The following is a 22675-nucleotide window of genomic DNA, read 5'->3' as shown; positions in this document are numbered from 1 at the left end:
TGTGCCTTCTGGAATTGGTGGATGTGGGAATTCAATGTTGGAGATCTCATTGAAATGATCTTGCCATCGTTGCAGGATCTCCTGTTTGTCTTGGAGTCGTTTGCCATTCTTGTCCTTCATGCATATGAACCTCTTCATGCACCTCTCAATGTCTTGTGCAGCCTTCTTCCATGCTTTGGCCAATCGGTAAATGTCTTTCTCCCCTTCCCTCATCTCCAGGCGGTCATATAGGTCTTGGCAGTGTTCTGCCCTGACTTCAGCAACCATTCTCTTGGCTGCTCTTTTGGTGGTTACATACAGTCAGGTCCAGAAATATTGGGACATCGACACAATTCTAACATCTTTGGCTCTATACACCACCACAATGGAGTTGGAATGAAACAAACACAATGTGCGTTAACTGCAGACTGCCAGCTTTAATTTGAGGGTATGTACATCCAACTGAGGTGAATGGTGTAGGACTTACAGCAGTTTGTATATGTGCCTCCCACTTGTTAAGGGACCAAAAGTAATGGGACAATTGGCTTCTCAGCTGTTCCATGGCCAGGTGTGTGATATTCCCTCATTACCCCAATTACAATGTGCAGATAAAAGGCCCAGAGTTCATTTCAAGTGTGCTATTTGCATTTGGAATCTGTTGCTGTCAACTCTGAAGATGAGATCCAAAGAGCTGTCACTATCAGTGAAGCAAGCCATCATTAGGCTGAAGAAACAAAACAACCCATCAGAGAGCTAGCAAGAACATTAGGCGTGGCCAAAACAACTGTTTGAAACATTCTCAAAAAGAAGGAATGCACTGGTGAGCTCAGCAACACCAAAAGACCTGGGAGACCACGGAAAACAAGTGTGGTGGATGACCGAAGAATTCTTTCCCTGGTGAAGAAAACACCCTTCACAACAGTTGGCCAGATCAAGAACACTCTCCAGGAGGTAGGTGTATGTGTGTCAAAGTCAACAATCAAGAGAAGACTTCACCAGAGTGAATACAGAGGGTTCACCACAAGGTGTAAACCATTGGTGAGCCTCAAAAACAGGAAGGCCAGATTAGAGTTTGCCAAACAACATCTAACAAAGCCTTCACAGTTCTGGAACAAGATCCTATGGACAGATGAGACCAAGATCAACTTGTACCAGAGTGATGGGAAGAGAAGAGTATGGAGAAGGAAAGGAATTGCTCATGATCCTAAGCATACCACCTCATCAGTGAAGCATGGTGGTGGTAGTGTCATGGCGTGGGCATGTATGGCTGCCAATGGAACTGGTTCTCTTGTATTTATTGATGTGACTGCTGACAAAAGCAGCAGGATGAATTCTGAAGTGTTTCGGGCAATATTATCTGCTCACATTCAGCCAAATGCTGCAGAACTCATTGGACGGCGCTTCACAGTGCAGATGGACAATGACCCAAAGCATACTGCAAAAGCAACCAAAGAGTTTTTGAAGGGACGGAAGTGGAATGTTATGCAATGGCCAAGTCAATCACCTGACCTGAATCCCATTGAGCATGCATTTCACTTGCTGAAGACAAAACTGAAGGGAAAATGCCCCAAGAACAAGCAGGAACTGAAGACAGTTGCAGTAGAGGCCTGGCAGAGCATCACCAGGGATGAAACCCAGCGTCTGTGATGTCTATGCATTCCAGACTTCAGGTTGTGATTGACTGCAAAGGATTTGCAACCAAGTATTAAGAAGGGAAAGTTTGATTTATGATTATTATTCTGTCCCATTACTTTTGGTCCTATTACTTTTGGTCTTAACAAGTGGGAGGCACATATGCAAACTGCTGTAAGTCCTACACCGTTCACCTGAGTTGGATGTACATACCCTCAAATTAAAGCTGACAGTCTGCAGTTAACGCACATTGTGTTTGTTTCATTCCAACTTCATTGTGGTGGTGTATAGAGCCAAAGATGTTAGAATTGTGTCGATGTCCCAATATTTCTGGACCTGACTGTAGTTCTGTCAATTCTCTTCGGTCTTATCTGCCTGCCATTTCTTGAAAGTTTGCTTCTTTTCCTGCATTTTCTTGTGTATTTGGTCAGTCCACAGCCATGGTAGTTTGTCAATATAACAGTGACCTGATTTTGTGACACGGAGGGTTTCTCTGGCAGTGCTGATGACAGAAACAGAGTGTTGACAAGGTGATGTTACTTGTAGCAGCACTGATATATGATTTTTCTGGTCACCGCTTCTTTGTGGTCCTGCAACTTCCATCATTTGATCCTCTCGGGGCCTGTGGTGCTATTGATTCTCTTATGGCCTTTTATTTTTAGATCTGTAATAAGTAATTTGTGTTGTGGGGCAAGAACATCAGAGGGGATAACTTTCGTGTTACATACCATAGCAAGGCCACGTCTTCTCAAAAGAATAAAATTGATTTGACTATTTTTTCTTTCACTGGTGAAAGTAATGAGATGGTCTGGACGTTTCTTGAAATGTGTTGCAGATCACAAGATCATTTGCTTCTGCAAAGTCCAGGATTTGAAATCCATCTTCATTGTGGTTTCCATAACCTTTGTTCCCATGGCATTGGTAGCCATCCCGACTGTTTCCCACGTGACCATTTAAGATCTACAGAGGAGCAGTAGATCTTCTTCAGGGCAGACACAGATTTTAGTCTGCAGTTCATTCTAGAATTGATCCTTGGTGTCTTCATCGAGTCCTGTTTATGGGGCAGATGGTTGTCTTGTAAATCTTAGATTTAAGACGGGTTGGCATTCGTCTGTCACATAACACACAAATGAGTTCTCACCAACACATCCAGGCTGCATTCACCCTTGCTTGCACCTCCCCATTGATGTCACCATTGCCTTGGAGGTGGGATCCCAGATACCGAAAAATGTCCACCTTCTTTAGGTTTTCTCCATTGATTTGAAGCATTCCAGGGGTGGTGACAGTCTCTAAGTATTCAGTTTTCTTGATGTTGGGTGGGACACTGCCCAACTGTCAAGGACTCTGGAGGCTGACTACAATCAAACAAAGAAATTACGATAAAATCAATAAAGGATAAAAGATAAAGATAAAAGATGCAAGTGAAACAGACCAGATAGAAAAAAAAAACAGTGCAAAAGGCTTGGGTGCAGAGTTAGGTCTTCACAGCCATTTTACAGCAGAGTGGGGGCCATCCAGATCTCAGGGGGAACCCCATTCCAGAGGATGGTGATGGTGAACATTGCTTTGAAGTACAAATTTTGCCTTTTTTGGACATGCATGACCATCACACACACACACACACACACACACACACACACACACACACACACACACAAAGGTATTAATGAATATACCATTCCACCATCTTGCTCATTTTGACATGCCCAAACAATCACATATCCATGGATTCTGTTGAAACAGGAGGTTTGGTAAGAGTCTATCAGGCATCAGCTATAGCTGAATTCATTCTTTGATTACTATTTTGCCCAGGGCTTCTAAAGTCAGACAGACACATGTAGGGAGAACAGAAATGTACACACAGATGCAATATGTTACTTCTTCACATGACAAAAAATTAAAATGCTTTCTATTGATCTCTTCTGGCAAAGCAACTGGAAAAAATTCCAGGAATCATGCTCTACCTAAGGATTTTTCAAAGTATAAGAAATTCCAATCCCTGATGCCTTGTTATTTGTTTCTGATCATTAAAACATTTTTAATGAAAACATTTAATGAAACAGTAGCAACAATGGTGAGCTGGAAGATCTGCAAGAAATACCATTTGCCTGCAAGCAAGAACTGGTGGGACCATAAAAAAGAGAAAATAATAGAAAACGAAGAAACGAAAGTGTCTGGGGCTTTAGAATTCAAACAGACAGGTGTTGCCACATGAGATCTCAGATTTAACAATTGTGGATAAAAAAGACAAAAAGTCTGGATAGTGGACATGGTGATACATGAAGACAGAAGAATAGGACTTTTGGTTTGGCGTCATTGCATTACAGTCGTAGGAAGCAGGGCTCCGTGAACCTAGGCTGAACTCTCCTCATTAGGGGGCCCTTAAAGGGCTAAAGTCACCCTGTAGGGATGATAAAGAAAGGATACCTTGCAGATCGCGGAGAGCTGCTTACTCTCCTATCCAACAATGAAGGAGAGGCGGCCATATGGGCGCTTGTGAAGCTGGGACAACCGAAGAAAGAAATGTGCTGGGGCAGTGTTTGAACAGTGGTTTGGAGCTGGGTGAGATGATTTTCAACTTCTTTACTAGAGATTAAACCCCAAAGAAAAGAAACCCTGGAAAGATATCTCTTCTAAACATTATAAGTGGTGAAAAAATACTTAAAGAAAAATCATCTTGAAAAATCAGACTTGAAAAATAATGAAATTTAAGAAAGGATAAAAATTTTAAAATACAGGAAGACTGGATTTGAATATTTGATTGGCACACTTTGAAAAGGCATTTTAAAATACTGGAAATATTGGACTGTATATTGGAAAAAGTGAAAGAAAGTATGTGATGGAAAATCAGAACAGTTTTCGGCTTATAGTGGGTGCAATGCTAAAATCTTAGGCAAGGATGCCATCTACTGATGAAAAAAAGAAAATACACTATATTTTTACAAAGCTGAGAAATCCTTGGGATTAATCAGGAATACAGAGTGGAGATAAACAACATCTGGAAGACTCTGTTTTCTGCTGCATATTGTTTGATAATTAATCTTTTCAAGACTGAGGAGGGAAAATCTCTGAGACTTTTGAAGATTGCTAAGTAGAATGGTTCACAAACACTTGGAACTATCACTGAAGTCAAAGAGTTGGTTACGTGACTGATGAAGATAAGGGAAAATCTGGAAGGAGTAAATTGATTGGTGGAGGACTATAAAGAACTACAAATATTGGGCATTTTGAGAAATGATTTTGGGACTGAGTGAAAGCTGTAATCAATAAGCTGGCTTATTGATACTACAGAGAACTAAGAGTTTGGGATTTTGATAGATTTGTGTGTATTTCTTGGAACTATTATGTAAGACAAAATGCTTCAACAGGGAAACACAAGCATAATGCAAGAAGAAATATTATTCATGTTTCGAAGCATGTATGAAACTATGACAAAGAACCATGGGGTGATAAATGCATGATATACAGTCAGGTCCAGAAATATTGGGACATCGACACAATTCTAACATCTTTGGCTCTATACACCACCACAATGGAGTTGGAATGAAACAAACACAATGTGCGTTAACTGCAGACTGTCAGCTTTAATTTGAGGGTATGTACATCCAACTCAGGTGAACGGTGTAGGACTTACAGCAGTTTGTATATGTGCCTCCCACTTGTTAAGGGACCAAAAGTAATGGGACAATTGGCTTCTCAGCTGTTCCATGGCCAGGTGTGTGATATTCCCTCATTACCCCAATTACAATGTGCAGATAAAAGGCCCAGAGTTCATTTCAAGTGTGCTATTTGCATTTGGAATCTGTTGCTGTCAACTCTCAAGATGAGATCCAAAGAGCTGTCACTATCAGTGAAGCAAGCCATCATTAGGCTGAAGAAACAAAACAAACCCATCAGAGAGCTAGCAAGAACATTAGGCGTGGCCAAAACAACTGTTTGAAACATTCTCAAAAAGAAGGAATGCACTGGTGAGCTCAGCAACACCAAAAGACCTGGGAGACCACGGAAAACAAGTGTGGTGGATGACCGAAGAATTCTTTCCCTGGTGAAGAAAACACCCTTCACAACAGTTGGCCAGATCAAGAACACTCTCCAGGAGGTAGGTGTATGTGTGTCAAAGTCAACAATCAAGAGAAGACTTCACCAGAGTGAATACAGAGGGTTCACCACAAGATGTAAACCATTGGTGAGCCTCAAAAACAGGAAGGCCAGATTAGAGTTTGCCAAACAACATCTAACAAAGCCTTCACAGTTCTGGAACAAGATCCTATGGACAGATGAGACCAAGATCAACTTGTACCAGAGTGATGGGAAGAGAAGAGTATGGAGAAGGAAAGGAATTGCTCATGATCCTAAGCATACCACCTCATCAGTGAAGCATGGTGGTGGTAGTGTCATGGCATGGGCATGTATGGCTGCCAATGGAACTGGTTCTCTTGTATTTATTGATGTGACTGCTGACAAAAGCAGCAGGATGAATTCTGAAGTGTTTCGGGCAATATTATCTGCTCACATTCAGCCAAATGCTGCAGAACTCATTGGACGGCGCTTCACAGTACAGATGGACAATGACCCAAAGCATACTGCAAAAGCAACCAAAGAGTTTTTGAAAGGACGGAAGTGGAATGTTATGCAATGGCCAAGTCAATCACCTGACCTGAATCCCATTGAGCATGCATTTCACTTGCTGAAGACAAAACTGAAGGGAAAATGCCCCAAGAACAAGCAGGAACTGAAGACAGTTGCAGTAGAGGCCTGGCAGAGCATCACCAGGGATGAAACCCAGCGTCTGTGATGTCTATGCGTTCCAGACTTCAGGTTGTGATTGACTGCAAAGGATTTGCAACCAAGTATTAAGAAGGGAAAGTTTGATTTATGATTATTATTCTGTCCCATTACTTTTGGTCCCTTAACCAGTGGGAGGCACATATGCAAACTGCTGTAAGTCCTACACCGTTCACCTGAGTTGGATGTACATACCCTCAAATTAAAGCTGACAGTCTGCAGTTAACGCACATTGTATTTGTTTCATTCCAACTCCATTGTGGTGGTGTATAGAGCCAAAGATGTTAAAATTGTGTTGATGTCCCAATATTTCTGGACCTGACTGTAGATGTTAGATTAGAAAATGTGCAGCAAATGACAATGGAAAATGAACAGGAAACTCAGATAATGAAGGAGAAAATAGAAACAGTAGAGGAAAGAGAAGAGCAGACAAAACAACAAATGAACCCAAAAGATAAGGAGAAGGTAGAGATAATTACAAGGGAGGAAATAGGCCAAGCTGACAATATATTTAGAGACTCAAAAATAGAATTAGACAGGCAGAAAAACATCCTTGAAGTGAGGATAGGGACGCTGATAGACATAATGAAGATCTGGCAGCGAGAGATAGAGGCAGAGATAGAAGGAACATTTATACCAAACAAGAATGATATATGGAGAAATAAAACATTAAAGGAGTATGGAAAGCAAGCCAAAAAATCAATAAGATTGGCACATTGAAGCAAAAAAGAGATGATGGGTAGAAGTAGAATATCCACCAATATAAGATGTGTGTTACTTGGATTTAGAATAGAGGTAGGAATTAGGAAGAGGGGAAATATTATTATGCATATTCTTATATAATGTTTTAAAATTAGTAGGTAGAGGAAAGGATTAGAAGATGAAAAATGATTGTATTATACACATTTAAATAACATTACTAAGGTTATCATGGCTATTAGCATTAAATAATAAAACATTGAATAATTAAACGATGAGGGATTTTATATATATGGTGGAATAAATATTATAATGTTAACCTTGATTGTAATACATATATTGTTATGACAATGACATGAGTATGCTAATATAATTTTCAAATTTACGAGAACTGAAATAGTAAAATGGATAAGAGAGGAAAAATAGAAATAGAACACCTATTAATATAAGATTTGTATTATTAAGATATGAAACAGAGGCAGAAACTGGAATGGGGAAATAGCACAATATTACTATGAATATTTTTATGTAAGGTGTTAAAATTAGTATACAGATGAAAGTATTAGAAATTGAAATATGATTGTATTATGTACAATGTTATTTATCATAATGGTGTGAGCATGATCAATGTAAGGTTATCAAAGTTGTCAATTTTATTATTATTATTTGGTATCAAAATGAACGATACCCAGAAGCCACACTGTTCATATATTTAATACATATATACATATATACATTAAAAAAACATTTTAAAAAAGACAGAAGAATAGAAGACAAGAACTGGAGACGATAACAGAATACAAAGACCTTCAAATAGAAATAAAACAACTGTAGCAAAAGAAAGCAAAGATAGTACCAATAGTAATAGGCACTTTGGGTGCAATTCCAAAACAATTGGAGCACTACTTGAACACCATCAGCATTTACAAAATCACCATCAATCAATTGCAAAATGCAGCTTTATTCGGAACAGCTTACATCCTGCAGTGATACCTTTAACACCATCTACCTATCCCTTGGGAAGAACTTGGTAAGTGGATAAAAATGCCAAGTCCAGTCCAAACATCTGGCTGATTGTGTGAAGCATAATAATAATCTGTCTGTAAAAAACAGGAAGAACTTGTCTCTGTAGAACTGTGCCAATACAATAATGCCCTCTCATTTCTGATATCCTCAAGATATGTCTGCTGTGATGAAAGATTTGTCCGTAGGAGCTTTCCTAATCTTCTTTGTTCCAAGTCTGTTTGTTTGTTAATTTATTTATTAAATTTATATGAGCATCCATGTCACAGAAAATGACTTTTGGCAGTATACAACAATGTAAAAGTTTGTTGTATTTGTACTGCTATTGACCATATTCTTTTGTCTGTTATAGTGAGCATGATACGTATCTCTCCTTTGGTAATTTATGTCTGAACCGTGGCATCCAACATTGCCATCAATAAAAGAATCATTTATTGGCATTTTTCCTGCAGGTGGCCCAATTATCTCCTCCAAAAACAGCTCTCATGCTTGTCACCATGTTCCTCACTTACTTCATGTGGAAAGTACTGCTGATTGGAAGATTAAATCCAAGGAACAATTGGAGGAGAGCTACATCCCTCCATGTACTCATCCATTCAGGCAGCTTCAGGAGGGACTTGTCTCTGCATCATGTTGCCCACCAGCCCTTCCTACCCAGAAACCCTCAGGTATGTTCTGTGATTCTACCCTTCGATGAATGATATACTGTATGGGAATTGATTTCAGTATCACAAATGAATTGGTCATTTGAGTTATTTAGACATTACATGTAAGAGCTAAATAAACAAATAAGAAATCAGTTTCAAGTGTAGTTTTAATGCTAATCTTGGGTATTTTTTTCTTTCTTAGGGATAGAATGCATGATATCATGACAACTGAACATTTTAATGATACTACTATTAACTTACAAATATGTGCATTCCATCTTTCTTATTCATGAATTTCTTAAGGTGCCAGAGTTAGCTCTTATCTTCTGAACACTATCATGATTCTCTTTTTCATTTTGTTTGCACCCTTTCTTTTTGAATGAATATAGGTGCTGATTTTTTAGAGGAACACATGTTTGAGATTCAAACTCTCTGCCAGCGTCTAGAGAAGTCCATTTATACCAATGACCTTTTGCGGAAACAACTGGAAATATATCTCACCTCAATGGCGAAGAGCAATGGTGCGAGAGAAGCAGAATCATCTGTTATTGGAATGTCAGAGATAATATGCATGTACTGTCATCAGTACCTAGATCTAATCTCCATTTTCATCTATCTCCTAGTTCAACTTAACAGGAAAAAAAATAGAATGGTGTAATGGTGTAAATAAGAAGATTACAATTGGCAACAAGTTTTGATGAACACAAGTTATTAGACATTACTAAAGCACAAGTTATTAATTGTTGTAATTAATTAAAATAAAAAAGTTATTAGATATTTCGAAAGGGTCTGGCCAATGAAGAACAATATTATTTGATGAAGTGATGTGTGGGATTGCCACTTTAACTTCATTTTCATTAAAAAGCAGTGCCTTTGCTGCAAAGATTTAAGTATGGAAACATGTCCAGTCTTTAGTATTTTGAGTTACAGTATATAATTGAGTACAAAAATCTAGTAAAGAAAAAGCTTTCTATTTTGCTCCTACAAGTAAAGTTTTATTATGTCCAAACATTAGGAGGGCAAGTGACTTCTGAATTCTGAGCCTTCTATTCATTAATTTTGTTACTTACTAGCATATCAACTTAGAGTACTTGTAAAATTCAGCTTTTGGAGAGACCGAACATCTAGAAAGCAACATTCTTATGCCAGCAATGCTTCCAGGCAGACAGACCCTGACGTTAGCAAATGAAGACATTGTCCAGCTATTTTGTGTTTTCTTTCCTATTTGAGGCTTTTTTAATTATGAAGGAGAAAAATGGTGAGAAAATGGAATAGAAGATAGTATTTGAATACTTCCATTCTCCTTCTCCTTCCAGTATTAAATGATTTTTACTTGAATCAAAAACTTTTCCTGAGTAACCTCTTATTCCTTTTAGAACAGTTTCTGTTGGATCATGAGGGATCAGTAGAGAATTCTTTGAGAGCTCTTTAATACATCCATATATTATAAGACTTCCTTAATAATTTCATGTATTATAAGATCACCTCAGGTACTTCTCTCAATTCCCAGAGTTGGAGCACCTGCAGAAGGCTCTGCTTGAGTTACATTCAAAACTCCAAGATGGCAAGGTGAAGCTGGAATGGCAGCAGATTGAGCGGCAGCAACTACAGGAACAGATTCAGAGCAAGCAGCAAGATCTTGTGCTGCTTCAAAAGGAGGTCATGACTTTACAGATGAACAATTCTAGGTGAGATAAAGCTGGTGGGAATCTGCTGAAAAAGGGTATAGAAAAGAAGGGTGGACCTTTTTTCTTGACCTGGCTCTTATGGAATTCCATACTAATTATTTGGTCTTGAGATTGAAGGGGCTATATTTTATATTGTAAAGGATTGATACTTCAGATGGGCTAGGAAACACTAATGGACATTCCCAGGGGTGTCTTAGGTTATCTTTAAAATATCACAAGAGCTCTACAGAATTAGGCCATCTGGTTTACCATTTGGTATCACAGTTAGATGCATTTACAAAACTCACTGGACTGGAAGGCCAAAGTTCTCTTCCACTGCTGCTTTTAGTGATGTGCATATTCACAACAAGAACTGATCTGGCAATTAAATAACTAAAAATTTACCGTGGCAGAGGTTTGTTGAGGATCACTGTTCATTCAATCATAGCATTTAATCCATAATACAGTGTCATTAAATTCTTTGAGAATCCAGACAGATTTGTAACTGGCTGACAAACCACACTCAATGTGTAGCCCTTACTGGGACTACATTTACAAGCAGGGGTGGGATTCAGAAATTTCAGCAACCAGTTCTCTGCCTGGTTGCTGGATGGGTGTGGCCATGGTGGGTGTGGCCTACTCAGCCTCCTGCACCATGGGGGGGGGCGGCGTTTTTGCCCTCCCCAGAGGCTTTTCTTGAGCCTCGGGGGGGCGAAATGGGCTCCTCTGGGCTTCGGAGGCCCTCCAGAGGCTGGAAATGGGCCCATTTTAGGACTTCTGGAACTTCTGGTAGGCCTGTTTTTCGTTCTCCCAGAGCCTCCGTGCGGGCCCTGCACTTACCTGGCATCCAAAATGGGCCGTGTGGAGACTCCTGGGAGGGGCGGTGGGGGTGGCGTCAGCCAGTCCTTGCAACTACCGGTTCGGTGAAAATTAACATCCGGTTCGCCCAAACTGGTCCGAACCGGCTGAATCCCACCCCTGTTTACAAGGAGGGAAGAGAGCAGTGGTGTACCCCAAGCTTCTGTTTTAGGCTCAGTACTATTCAATTATCTTCATAAATGATTTAGATGAGGAAATAAAAAGGGAACTAATCAAATTTTTTGACAACACTTAAACTGGCAGAAATAACCCCTGAAGATAGGCTCAAGATCCAGATGGACCTCAACATTGGGCCCTATCTAACAAAATTAAATTCAATGTAGATTTTACACTTACGCAAAAAACCCCAAATGTACAGGTACAGATTAGGTGAAACCTGGCTCAACAGCAATAACTGTGAGAAGGATCCTGGGGCTCTAGTGGATAAACACTTAAATATGAGCCAGTAATGTGTGGCAGCAGCTAAAAGAGCCAATGTAATCCTAGGCTGCATTAACAGAGGGATAGAATCAAGAACACATGAAGTATTAGTACCACTTTATAAAGCCTTAGTAACATCTCAGTAAGTATAATGTTTTAGTCACATATTATAGAAAAGAGTACAGAAAAGAACAACAAAGATGAATGGGGGCCTGGAGGCTAAAACATATGAAGAACTATTGCAGGAATTGATTGTATCTAGTCTAATGAAAATAAATACTAGGGGTGACATGATAACAGGGTTTCAATATTTGAGGGGCTGCCACAAAGAAGAGGGGGTCAACCTATTTTCCAAAGCACCAGAAGGCAAGACAAAGAAACACTGGTTGGATAATCAAGGAGAGAAGCAACCTAGAACTAAGGAGAAATTTCCTAACAATGAGAACAATTAACTAGTGGCATGGCTTGCCTTCAGAAGTTGTGAGTGCTCCATCACTCTTTTAAGAAAAGACTGGACAACCACTTGTCTGGAATGATATAGAGCAGGGGTGTCATGTTTGACCTTGGGGGGCCAGGATGGGCGTGGCCAGTTTGACGTTACTTGTGTTGGGGGTGCCTGTAGGCCCAAGCGCTCTGCCAGCGAAAATGGGCTCCCGAGCTCTGTTTTCAGCTGTGATGGTCTCCTGTAACCCTCTGCCAGCAAAAACAGGCTCCCGAGCTCTGTTTTCGGCTGCGACGACCTTCTGCAACCCTCTGCCAGAGAAAATGGAGCTTAGGAGGGCTACCCACAGCCCTCCCAAGCTCCGTTTTCACTGGCAGAAGCACCGCTGGCCAGTCCTTTGCGGTTTACAGGGTGGCCCCGTGGGCCAGGTCTAAGCACCACATGGGCCGGATTCAGTCCCTGAGCCTTGAGTTTGACACCCCTGATATAGAGTCTCCTGCTTGAGCAGGGAGTTGGACTAGAAGACCTCCAAGTTCCCTTCCAACTCTGTTATTCTGATGTTCTGTTATTTTTGTTTTTATTCTTAGATAGTTCTTGAAAGGATTTCTTTAATAGACCCTTTGGTAAAAATTAATTTATCAGCTTATTTCTTCTAAAAACAGTTATTAAAACACTATAAACTCAGGAAAAATAATTGGAAAAAACAGACAAAAGAAAGGAGAAGTGAAATAAAAAATAAGAATAGACTATCATTCATTTTTTGTGGCTTCTATATGAATCGTTTTGATATAGCATTGCTCTCTTTCCACAAGCATCTAAAAGGGGAATGAAGAATATATTTCTATAGGACATTCCTGCAGAAATCCCACAGTTGCTCAGTGAGCTTCTTCTTGGCTGCATGTTTGGGCTTTCTCCATCTTTCTGGCTATATGAACTTTCTAGACCAAAGTGCAGGAGCGAGGAACTTCAAAGGGCAGAAACTATGTGATATAAGGGATACTCACTTATTCTTTGGGTGATGTCATCTAATCTGTCCACAGTTTTGTTGTTAAAAGAAATCCACTGATAACATTATTCAGTTTTGAATAATTTGAGTCAGGTTTGCAGTCTTCCCTTTAGGAATTTATTGCAAGGTTTAATAGAATATCCCATTTGTCTGGGATAGTTTGAGGATTGCTGCCCAGGAAAGAGAGTTGACTAGAAGACCTCCAAATTCTCTTCTAATCTGATGATTCTATCTATGAGGGATTGCAGTCTCTTTCCATGAGACTTCAGTGATATCTTCAGAGTGCAGGGTTGGCAGGACATTAGTATGAGCACTGCAACACTGCAGTATAAACATCTGTTAGTTCAGCCAACAACAGAAACCTCAATTATGACTCTTGTTTGTGGGTGGGGGGATTTTTGCAGGCTTCAACACAGAATGATAATGCTTCAACAGCAGTGTGAAGAAAACAGAGTGCTCTTCCAGACCCAGCAGGCTGAATTATGTGTCTATGAAGCACAGCATGGACCACTGCAAAAGGCAGTCTCCGGTATGTCCTTACTCCTCCCCACTCGAGCTTTGTTACTATACTACAGGATGTTACATTAAAATATTTTAAGATTTCAGATAGCAGCAGATCCAGCTGAAACTTCCTGCACAAATACTATACTTCTTCTTTCTGTGGTTGTAGGAAACAGCAACTGAGTCACTGTTCAGGAGCTATAGTTGCTGATGCCAGAGCAGTCCAGAACTGCAACTGCCAACCTAGGCTGACAGCCTGTTTCTTTTTTTTTTTGTAGGGACGCATAAACTGCTGCTGACAGAAGATGCAAAGAACCAAGGAATTCATGTCATAGGATACCTTCAAGACTATAATACTCTTAAGAAACAGATTTTGGATGCTAAGAGTTGGATCCACCAAATGGCATCACTTCTGCAGTCTGACGTGAAACTACAGGACAACATGGTAACTGGGAAGGTTTGGTTGCTGAGGACAGAGTAGTCTTTCACTGAGTTTTAAATTCCTTAAGGGTTCCTTCTTTCATCACTGGAAATAGTTCTGGCCAATAGTCTGAATATCCAGGATAAATGATAATTTATAATTCATCTCCATATTACTGGGAATGGTGCACTGCTGAGCTCTTTCAAGCAAGGAATGGTAAGCTTCTAACCCAAGACTGAGATAGAACAGCATTTATGAAAAGGTACTTTATGGAGATGAGAGGTGTCACAAGAGATGAGAAAACTATAGTCCCTTGCCAGAGGAAGGAAGGATACATCAAATGCTATGAAGGAAGTCTGTGAGGAAAATAGTACAAGATATTTGCATTAACCAACCTCTCTATTTCCACAGATTTTCTGCCAAGAAAACATCAAGAAATTACTTGTCCATACCAGTACTGTGCATCAGATCTTGGAGAAGTCAACTTCCCTCCTTGCAATGTTTTGGAGAGCATCACCTCCCATGTCTCTCAGCTCAGCTCAAATAAGAGAACACACAAAGGAAAGTATCTTGCTATTACTGCAGAGCAGTTTCTCCCCATTGGAAAATTTGAGGTGACAATTTGATTGGCTTGGATAAATAATAGCTGAAAATCCATGTCAATATTATAGAATTCTAAAAACCTTTCCCAGTCCAGTTTAAATAGTGCTGATTGGGCTTTTCCATATATGACAGTATATTGCAAGCCCCCCCCCCCCCCCATGTTAGGATGTTTGGAAGCCAACCATTTTTCCAGCTTGTGAACTATGTACTAACCCTAGAACTGTATCCTGTGATAAGAACATGCCCCTTCGCCTCTATACTCTACAAGATGGTTTATCTCTCTTCCTTTTTTACTTGGAACGCTTTAGCTTTTTAGACAACAGGATGATTTCCAAGTGCCCCTTATTTGTATCCTATTCCATGTTAAAATACTAAAAATTCATAAAGTTTGTTAGGGAGAATTATTAAGGGAATATAAGGGGACAAGGAAATATCATTGTTAAACCGATACCACTTCCCCTATTCTTTAATTTGTAGGGGCGTGGCAGAGATGGCCCTATTTGCCCAATCTATTGCAGCTGACCAGATGTTCCACATTGTTCCATTTAGAGTCTCCCATAATCATTTTGAATGTTTTAGAGTTGCTGAGGCTGAGAAACCCTTCTGTTCTATTGTTGACAAGCTCTATGACAAGAATAGGAAGGCAGTAGTATGGCAGATGGATGTATGAGGAAACAAGAAAAAGGGGATGCAGAAGTCAACAGTAAGACAATAATACAGGATAAAATGGGGATATTGATGGAGATGCAAAAACCAGTGAGAATAGTACATAGAAATATAGTTTAGCAATCACAAAACAGAGAAATTAAAATGGAGAGGTAAAAGAACAAGAATGGATAGCTCTATACATTTTGGCTCTAGATATGCCCATCCTTAACTCCCCACTACCACCATAAATATACTTTTACATTGGCTCAATGACTTCTACATAGCTTACAAATACAGTATTTTAAAAGACTGGGAAGAATTTTAAAATACATTATCTTCATATACGAAATGTTACAGTCCATCTAATCTTCCAGAGGACTCTACACATCTAGGTTACTTGATAAAATATAAGCTCCTTTCTTTTTAAAATAATATGCAATTATTGTAGTCATCCTAAGAGATAAAATATTTGTTTTCACAGGATCAGACAGTAGCTGAAGAAATCCAAATACTTAGAGCCAAGTTGGCTGAGCAAGAGAATCATATGCAGAGTGCTAATCATATTAAAGGAAGTATGGAGAACTTCATTCTCACTCACTGTAAGTGTCCTCTTTCATGGAATGGATAGGACCAATGTCCTGTTTCTGGTAGTCAAGCATCCCATGAGCATAACTCTAGAGCATTAATGGGTCTGTGTGTGTGTCACAATCTCTCCCCACTACATTTTATTTTCTGCATCTCAATCCATTCTTGAATGAGTTTGAGGCACTGAATATGTAGATGAGGGGGAAGAGTGACATATTTAACTTGCAAGTTGATGGTAGTTGCTCCTGCAGGATCTTGGGAATTTTGTGTTGGAAGGAGTGATATTCTCCTAGAATTTTTCAAGTGTCAAATGCCCAATAAGCTTTGGAAACCTTTTCTACATGCCACTGAAATGGAACTGGAAATACCTGTCTCAATCTACTCCTTGATGAAAAGGAAGAAAGTTAAATCTGCTAATGAAAGTTAGAGTTATAAATTAGACAAACGGGCTAAATAATCCTCTTTCCAAAATGACAATGGCTACATATTTTTAAGACAAAATTATTCATCTTCATTTGCTAAGTCTATATATCAGAAAGAAACATTTCACAATGGACTTGCCAAGTTAGGCAATTAACACAGAGATGAGTCGGGGACAACAGAAACTAATTCAAGTTATGGTTGACACTTTCTTTGCTACAGTGACTGGAACATACAACGTGCTGAAGAAAGCAAGAATCAACCTGGAGGTATGTTCACTTTCATCTCTCCTTCATAAGATGCTGGTATTCCAAGACTGAGGATGGAGAGAAGGAAAGCTGTTAGTTTCCCGGTCCAGGAAGAGGAAGCCTCCAAGTTATCAAGCAAATTGTCCCACTAATATGCAAAGATCTTAATTAAGGCATATATGAATAATAGATAATCCGTTTTGTGCTTCCCATTCTTGTATTTTACCTAGATTTTTTTACTTTTTATCTAGCAAGATATGGGCTTTTACAAAGTCGAGCTTAATATGCTAATATTGATTTCAAGGTGAATGTCTTCAGCAATTGATACTGTTATACAAATGCCTCAATCTTGATGCGATAAATAGGCATCCTGCTTTTCTGTTCATAGAGCCATCTTTTGGTCTATATTTTTGTGGTCAGAGCATTAAATTATAACCAAGGGTATTAGCATGTGTTAAAATAACTGCTGTGAATGCTTCAGGGTGGGAAGAGGGGTATTAGAAAACAAAGCCTAGTAGAAATGCTTGCATCTCTTCTTTATATCATTTAATTACAGGGGATATCTCAGCAGCCTAAATCCATTTCTTCCATTGGCCATTGAAGAAACGGATTCATCCACACAGTCAGAAATATGGAGAAAGAAAAATAGATCCAACATTCACTCCTAATCCATCTAAGCTTTTTCAAATCATCTCTTCATATGCTCTGCTGCTGGACTCAGTGGAAAATTTATTTGGAAATGCTCCAGACATTAGTGCAATATAATAACTGGACTAAAGTTATGTATATGGAGTGTACAAATACACACAGAGACTATAGCCAAAATGCTATTGCAAGAGAAAAGGATGCTGTAAGAATGGCACCCTCAGAGAGGTGTCCTTGTCTTAGTATTTGATTTTTAGAGTATGGTGCAAGAATCTGCTTATGCTATAGGATTAATGATCATCAATTATCATTACTATGGTTGATTGTACAATCAGCCAGATGTTCAGATTGAATTTGGCAGTTTCTTCCACCTATCAAGCCCTACCCAAGGACAAGGAAATCAGATGTAATTCAGTGGTGAAATCTGAACCGGTTTAGTACCGGTTCGGTGGCTGCGCGCTGCGCATGTGCAAGCACAGTGCGCACCACACACACCAAAAGGGGGCATGGGGTAAGTAGAACAGTGCGTGGGGGGGGTGATCAGCTGTGGCGCGCAATTTTTTTTTTACTTTTAAAAACATTTTTCGGCTGAATAGGTTGTTAAAAAAATGCTTTTAAAAGTAAAAAAAAGTAAGGTAAAAAAGGCTCTGACGATCAGGCAGCTCAGCTGGGATCGTCAGAGCCTCTTTTTTTTTTTTAACCTTTTAAAAGCATTTTTTAAAAGAACCGGCAAGCAGGCGACCGGGCGATTGGGTGGGCATGGATTTTTGCTGCCGGTTCTCCAAACCATCTGCTGCCATCGCTACCAGATCAGTCAATCCGGTCTGAACCAGGAGCATTTCACCCGATGTAATTGTTTCATGGTGTTAAAAGTTATCATTGCAGGATGGATGTACGCTCTTCCCAGTAAAGTTGCCTTTTGCAATTGAGTAATGGTGATTTTGTCAGTGCTGATGGTATAGAAGTGGTGCTCCAGGTGTTTGGGATTGCACCTAATTATTGTAATTACCTTGCTTCAAAGGAATGTGACCTTGATGTATTCTTGACAAGGGAGACCTTGTCAGCCTGACAATAAGATGGATTTATTTGATGCATTCTTTTGGATTATCTGAATTCCTACATTTAAAAAACAACAACCCTATCTGCAATTTACAGGTGATGGAAATTGGCTCATAAATGTCATCATTTTTTAGTTATTCTCAGTATAAACAGGCCTGTACTGCCTTCTAAAGAAAGCAGCTTTTCATATTATTGCGAACACTGCCATTCTCTTGCCATTTTAAGAGACTTTCAATCTGAGTTTTAGGCCTGAAATTAGCTTGGAGGCCTTAAGACAGGGGTGTCAAACTTACATCGTCATGGTGGTGTCACATGATGTATTTGACTTTTTTCCTTCACTAAACTGAGCGTGAGCAGCACATGATGCATCCGGCCCACAGGCCGTGTGTTTGATAGCCCTGCCTTAAGGTTATCTGGGTTATCTAGAAGAGGGAAACCCTGTGAAAAGCAGCTTTTAAAGCCATCAATGAATATATCTTTCTTCTAAATTGTTTAAATTAAGAACTAAGGAATTTTTTTGACAGCTTTATTTGGATGACCAATCAGAATAGAAAGTCTGGAGAACTATGATTTACTCCTCATATTTATGTTGATTCCATATGTTTGTTCAACAATAAACCTGAGATGTGACCTAAAGTGGAGTTTTATCTTTAATTTTCTATTGATCTAAAATGATTGACTGGATCATTTTAATGATGTTCAGGATGAGTCTTAAAGAAGCAAATTCATAAGTTAGGACTGTTTACTCCTGTTTGGGTTTGCCCAAACAAGGACAAAAGACCTTTTGGCACAAAACAAAGTTTAACAGCTACAGTTCCTCTGAGATGGAGTAAACATGCTGACCAACAACCCCTAGAAAGGAATATTACAATGGACTTGACAAAGGAGCAAAGAGCTTGGAGGCACTTGGCATTTGTGCAGGAAGAGTTTTGTCATGTTTATCTTCAGATCACCTTATGATTGGATTGCTTTCCTGATTGTAGTCTTACATATTTTGAAGGATATACCCATTGCATGCAACTATTAAAGGTGGGGCCTACTTTTCTGCACCACTCCCACTTATGAAATACTTGCCCAGGTATTGCCAAGTTTTTTGCCAGGTATTTTATTGTTGAGTTGGTCTGGTTCTTTTTTTTCTTTGCATTTTAGCCACCTGGTATCCGAGTATTTCTCTTTTAAGTATTTATCTTATTAAGAGAATACTCTTAATAGTTGCTGGTACTAAATAACTATTACAATTTTGTGCCACAAAATTAAAAAACTGTCCTAAAATGTTTTTGAAGTCATGGCATTAATATATTACACAAAGTCTTATGTTCTTATTTTTCTCCCAGTACCAGATAAGAAACTAAGCAAGAAGACAAGTGCAGGCGGAGAACAAAATATCTTTATCGTCCACTTGATCCATTTTTGTTTTGATTTTTTTAAATTCTTTGTTCATTTTCCATCATTGCTTGTTGGATATTCTCTATTTTATCATTCATATTTTTGACATCCTCTTTCACTTCTCCAATTTCATTTTTAATTTCTTTATGGTGTATTTTCGTCTCTTCATGATTATCAGCAATTTTCTCATTAATGTTTCTTGTATCATTTGCAGCATACTCTGCATACTCTGACTATTCACTATCAATTCTGATTTTTCTTTTTCTTTTCCCAGCATATTTCCTATCATTCTCTGGTTTGATGGTGATGCAGCTATAGGTAGAAGATTTGTGGCTGATTTTTTCCCTACTTTTGTTATAGTTGCCGTGTTTGACATTTTTAACACTTGAGTAAAGTTCTTCCACAGTATCATACAACAAGTATTATCTAAATATTTTTATATACACATTCTTCTATATTTCTTATTTATTCTATCCACATTCTCCAGAAAATTTTATTCTATAAAGATTTATTTGGCAAACACAATGTCTATTTATATTTTCTATATATGAACTTATTCTAAGATTATATAATGTGTAATATAGTTATTAATATTCAATATATATTTCCTATCTCACTAAATCTTAGCCAGTATTTATCCTTATATAAGTTTATAAATAACTTTAATGCATTCACTTAATCTATAATTCATTAATTCATTAATCAATTACAATCTATTACAATTAACTCTCTCAGTTATTAATAATCAAATATATTAATTTTGTCTTTTTTTTACTTCTACAATTATACTTATTTTTATTTGTTTTCTTCTCCAAGCTGTTTCTTCTTATTAGTGTCTAATTGTGGGTATATGAGGCACTATTGCATCAGACTCATTCAAACCTTTAGTTCAGTCCCCAAATTCACCCACTCACTCTCTTCTTTCTTCTTTCTATACCTCTATATCTTCAATATCACAGTTTTTACAGTTAAGGTTATAGTTTAAGTCACAGCTCACAGTTACAGTTTTTCAAAGTTGTAAATCCTTTAGAATTATCTCCAACTGACAGCACTCATTTTTTCTATTCTCTTTTCTCCATTCTCCACTTCTCTCCGTCCTAGGAGTCCTATCACAATTAATGTTATTCCTCTTGTTTTATTAAATCCTCTTTTTGGGTTCTTCCTTGTTTTGTACTGACCTCTTTCCGATCCACCTCTTCCTTTTGCACTCTACTCCATTTTAGTCGCCACTTTTCCAGACCTGCTTTGCCCTTCTCTTTAGCATCTCACTCCTTCCGTGCCTCTAATTTGCAAAACATTTCCTTGCCTCCTTCTGGGTTTTCCTTGTCCACCAAACGAAACTGTCTTTTTCAATTTTCTGCCTCCTTATTGTGCAGCCGCCATTGCTCTTGCCCTTAAAGGCTGACTCCTTCTCCGCCAGATTTAAAAGGTTTGTTCTTATCCACCGGATCGATTGCCTTTTATCTGGGGTCTTCAGAACTTCCTCTTTAGTTTTCCAAGCTCTACAGAAAAGAGCTCCTGGTGAAGAATCTTCAAGATTTTGGGTACGGAGCTCCGTTCCCTCTCCCACTCTGTGAGGACATCACCACCAGAAGTCCTAGCTCGGCTTTTCATCCGACTACGAACAGAGCGGTGGAACAAGCGAACCCAATGGTGGCACAATAGATGCTATGTGGATTACCAGCAGGAAAACTGCCTTTTGCAGAAGTGGCTTACAACATCACTGTGCACAGTAGCACCAGATTGACCCCCTCCACACCAGCAGCATGGACTTTGTACCCATGCCTGAACTGCCCAGAGAGCCCCCCCCTCCTCTATGATCCTGACTGAGTGGATGGAGTCACTGAGGAAAGGCTGGGAAATACCAAGGAACTAGCGGAAGCTGCTGAAACATACAAAAAGCAAGCAGATAAACATCGATCTCTTCAACCCCCTTTTCATGTGGAAGATCGGGTTTATCTGTCAACAAAATACATAAGACTAAGGCTGCCTAGCAAAAAGTTAGGACCTAAATTTTTAGGTCCATTTCCAATAATGAAAGTAATTAACCCAGTGACAGTTCAGCTCAACCTCCCCCACTGTCAGGCTTGCTTCCATCCAAAACTCAAGAAAGAAAAACCCCAACTCCATGTTTGTACAGAAAGGTATTTTTACTGAGTATGAGCTGAATGCAGTGAAAGAAAAGCAAAGTCTGAGGCAATAGGCGTGAAAATTACATATTGAAAGCATCCTCCAAACCCCTCCACACACAGTCCCAGGTTGAATGTCCAATCCACATCTCCCCAAGGTGTTATGTGGTGTACTTCTTTAGGCGGTCCCATCTATCTGGTATGCTGGGATGGTTGACCTTGACAGTTATCAGCTCTCTCCGCAGCTGCTAAAAAGACAATGAGAATTTTCCTCCCTTTTCCGAGACATCTCCACCAGCTCACTTCCCCTGCCCTCCCAAATACCTACAATACCTCCCCCCTCCCATTACAATGGCAGCCAAAAGCAAGCAAGCATCATGAGGCTGACACCCGCATTCTAGGGAAAGTACATCCTGTTTTTCACTGTAGTTTGCTGAAGCCAGCCATAATTTCTAGGTTAAGAGCTCAAGCACCTCCCGAACCTATTGTAGTGCAAGGGGAAACCCATTACGAAGTAAAAAAGATCTTAGACTCTAGGTTGTATAGTGGTAGATTGCAATATTTAGTGGCATGGGGAGTGCTAGCCATCTATCCATTGCTTATTTCAGTTAATCATATTTATCATTATCCTTTTTATGACAATTTAACATTGAGACATGGTTCTTGCTTAAAACATAATTTTGTATATATTTAAAAATCTCTTTTAACATGCTTAATTTCTCTTATATTCTAATTTCCATCAATATTTCAATTTTATATATCTGTCATATTCTTCTCATATTCTTATGCATCCATAATTATCTTAGAAGAACCTCCTTTTTATTATTACTACCACCTATACATTATTTCTT

General features: G+C 39.1%; 1 protein-coding gene across 13 annotated transcripts in view; it reads left to right on the top strand.

Annotated features, from left to right (window-relative positions):
* Window positions 1-18945, top strand: part of PDE4DIP (phosphodiesterase 4D interacting protein) — a 336964-nt gene extending 318019 nt beyond the window's left edge. For all 13 annotated transcript variants that reach the window (XM_087891187.1, XM_087891190.1, XM_087891189.1 and 10 more), the window contains 9 exons: window positions 8571-8786; window positions 9155-9286; window positions 10276-10453; window positions 13584-13708; window positions 13959-14125; window positions 14513-14664; window positions 15836-15951; window positions 16580-16626; window positions 17162-18945. In XM_087891187.1, coding sequence (XP_087747313.1) covers window positions 8571-8786; window positions 9155-9286; window positions 10276-10453; window positions 13584-13708; window positions 13959-14125; window positions 14513-14664; window positions 15836-15951; window positions 16580-16626; window positions 17162-17206 — 1178 coding nt within the window. In that variant the 3' untranslated portion in view covers window positions 17207-18945. The remainder of the gene's footprint in view (window positions 1-8570; window positions 8787-9154; window positions 9287-10275; window positions 10454-13583; window positions 13709-13958; window positions 14126-14512; window positions 14665-15835; window positions 15952-16579; window positions 16627-17161) is intronic.
* The last annotated feature ends 3730 nt before the right edge of the window (window positions 18946-22675 follow it).

This window comes from Pantherophis guttatus, chromosome 3 (assembly GCF_059756535.1).
Source record: "Pantherophis guttatus breed Tessera chromosome 3, ASM5975653v1, whole genome shotgun sequence".
Classification (NCBI taxonomy): domain Eukaryota; kingdom Metazoa; phylum Chordata; class Lepidosauria; order Squamata; family Colubridae; genus Pantherophis; species Pantherophis guttatus.
This window is presented reverse-complemented; position numbering and strand designations above follow the sequence as displayed.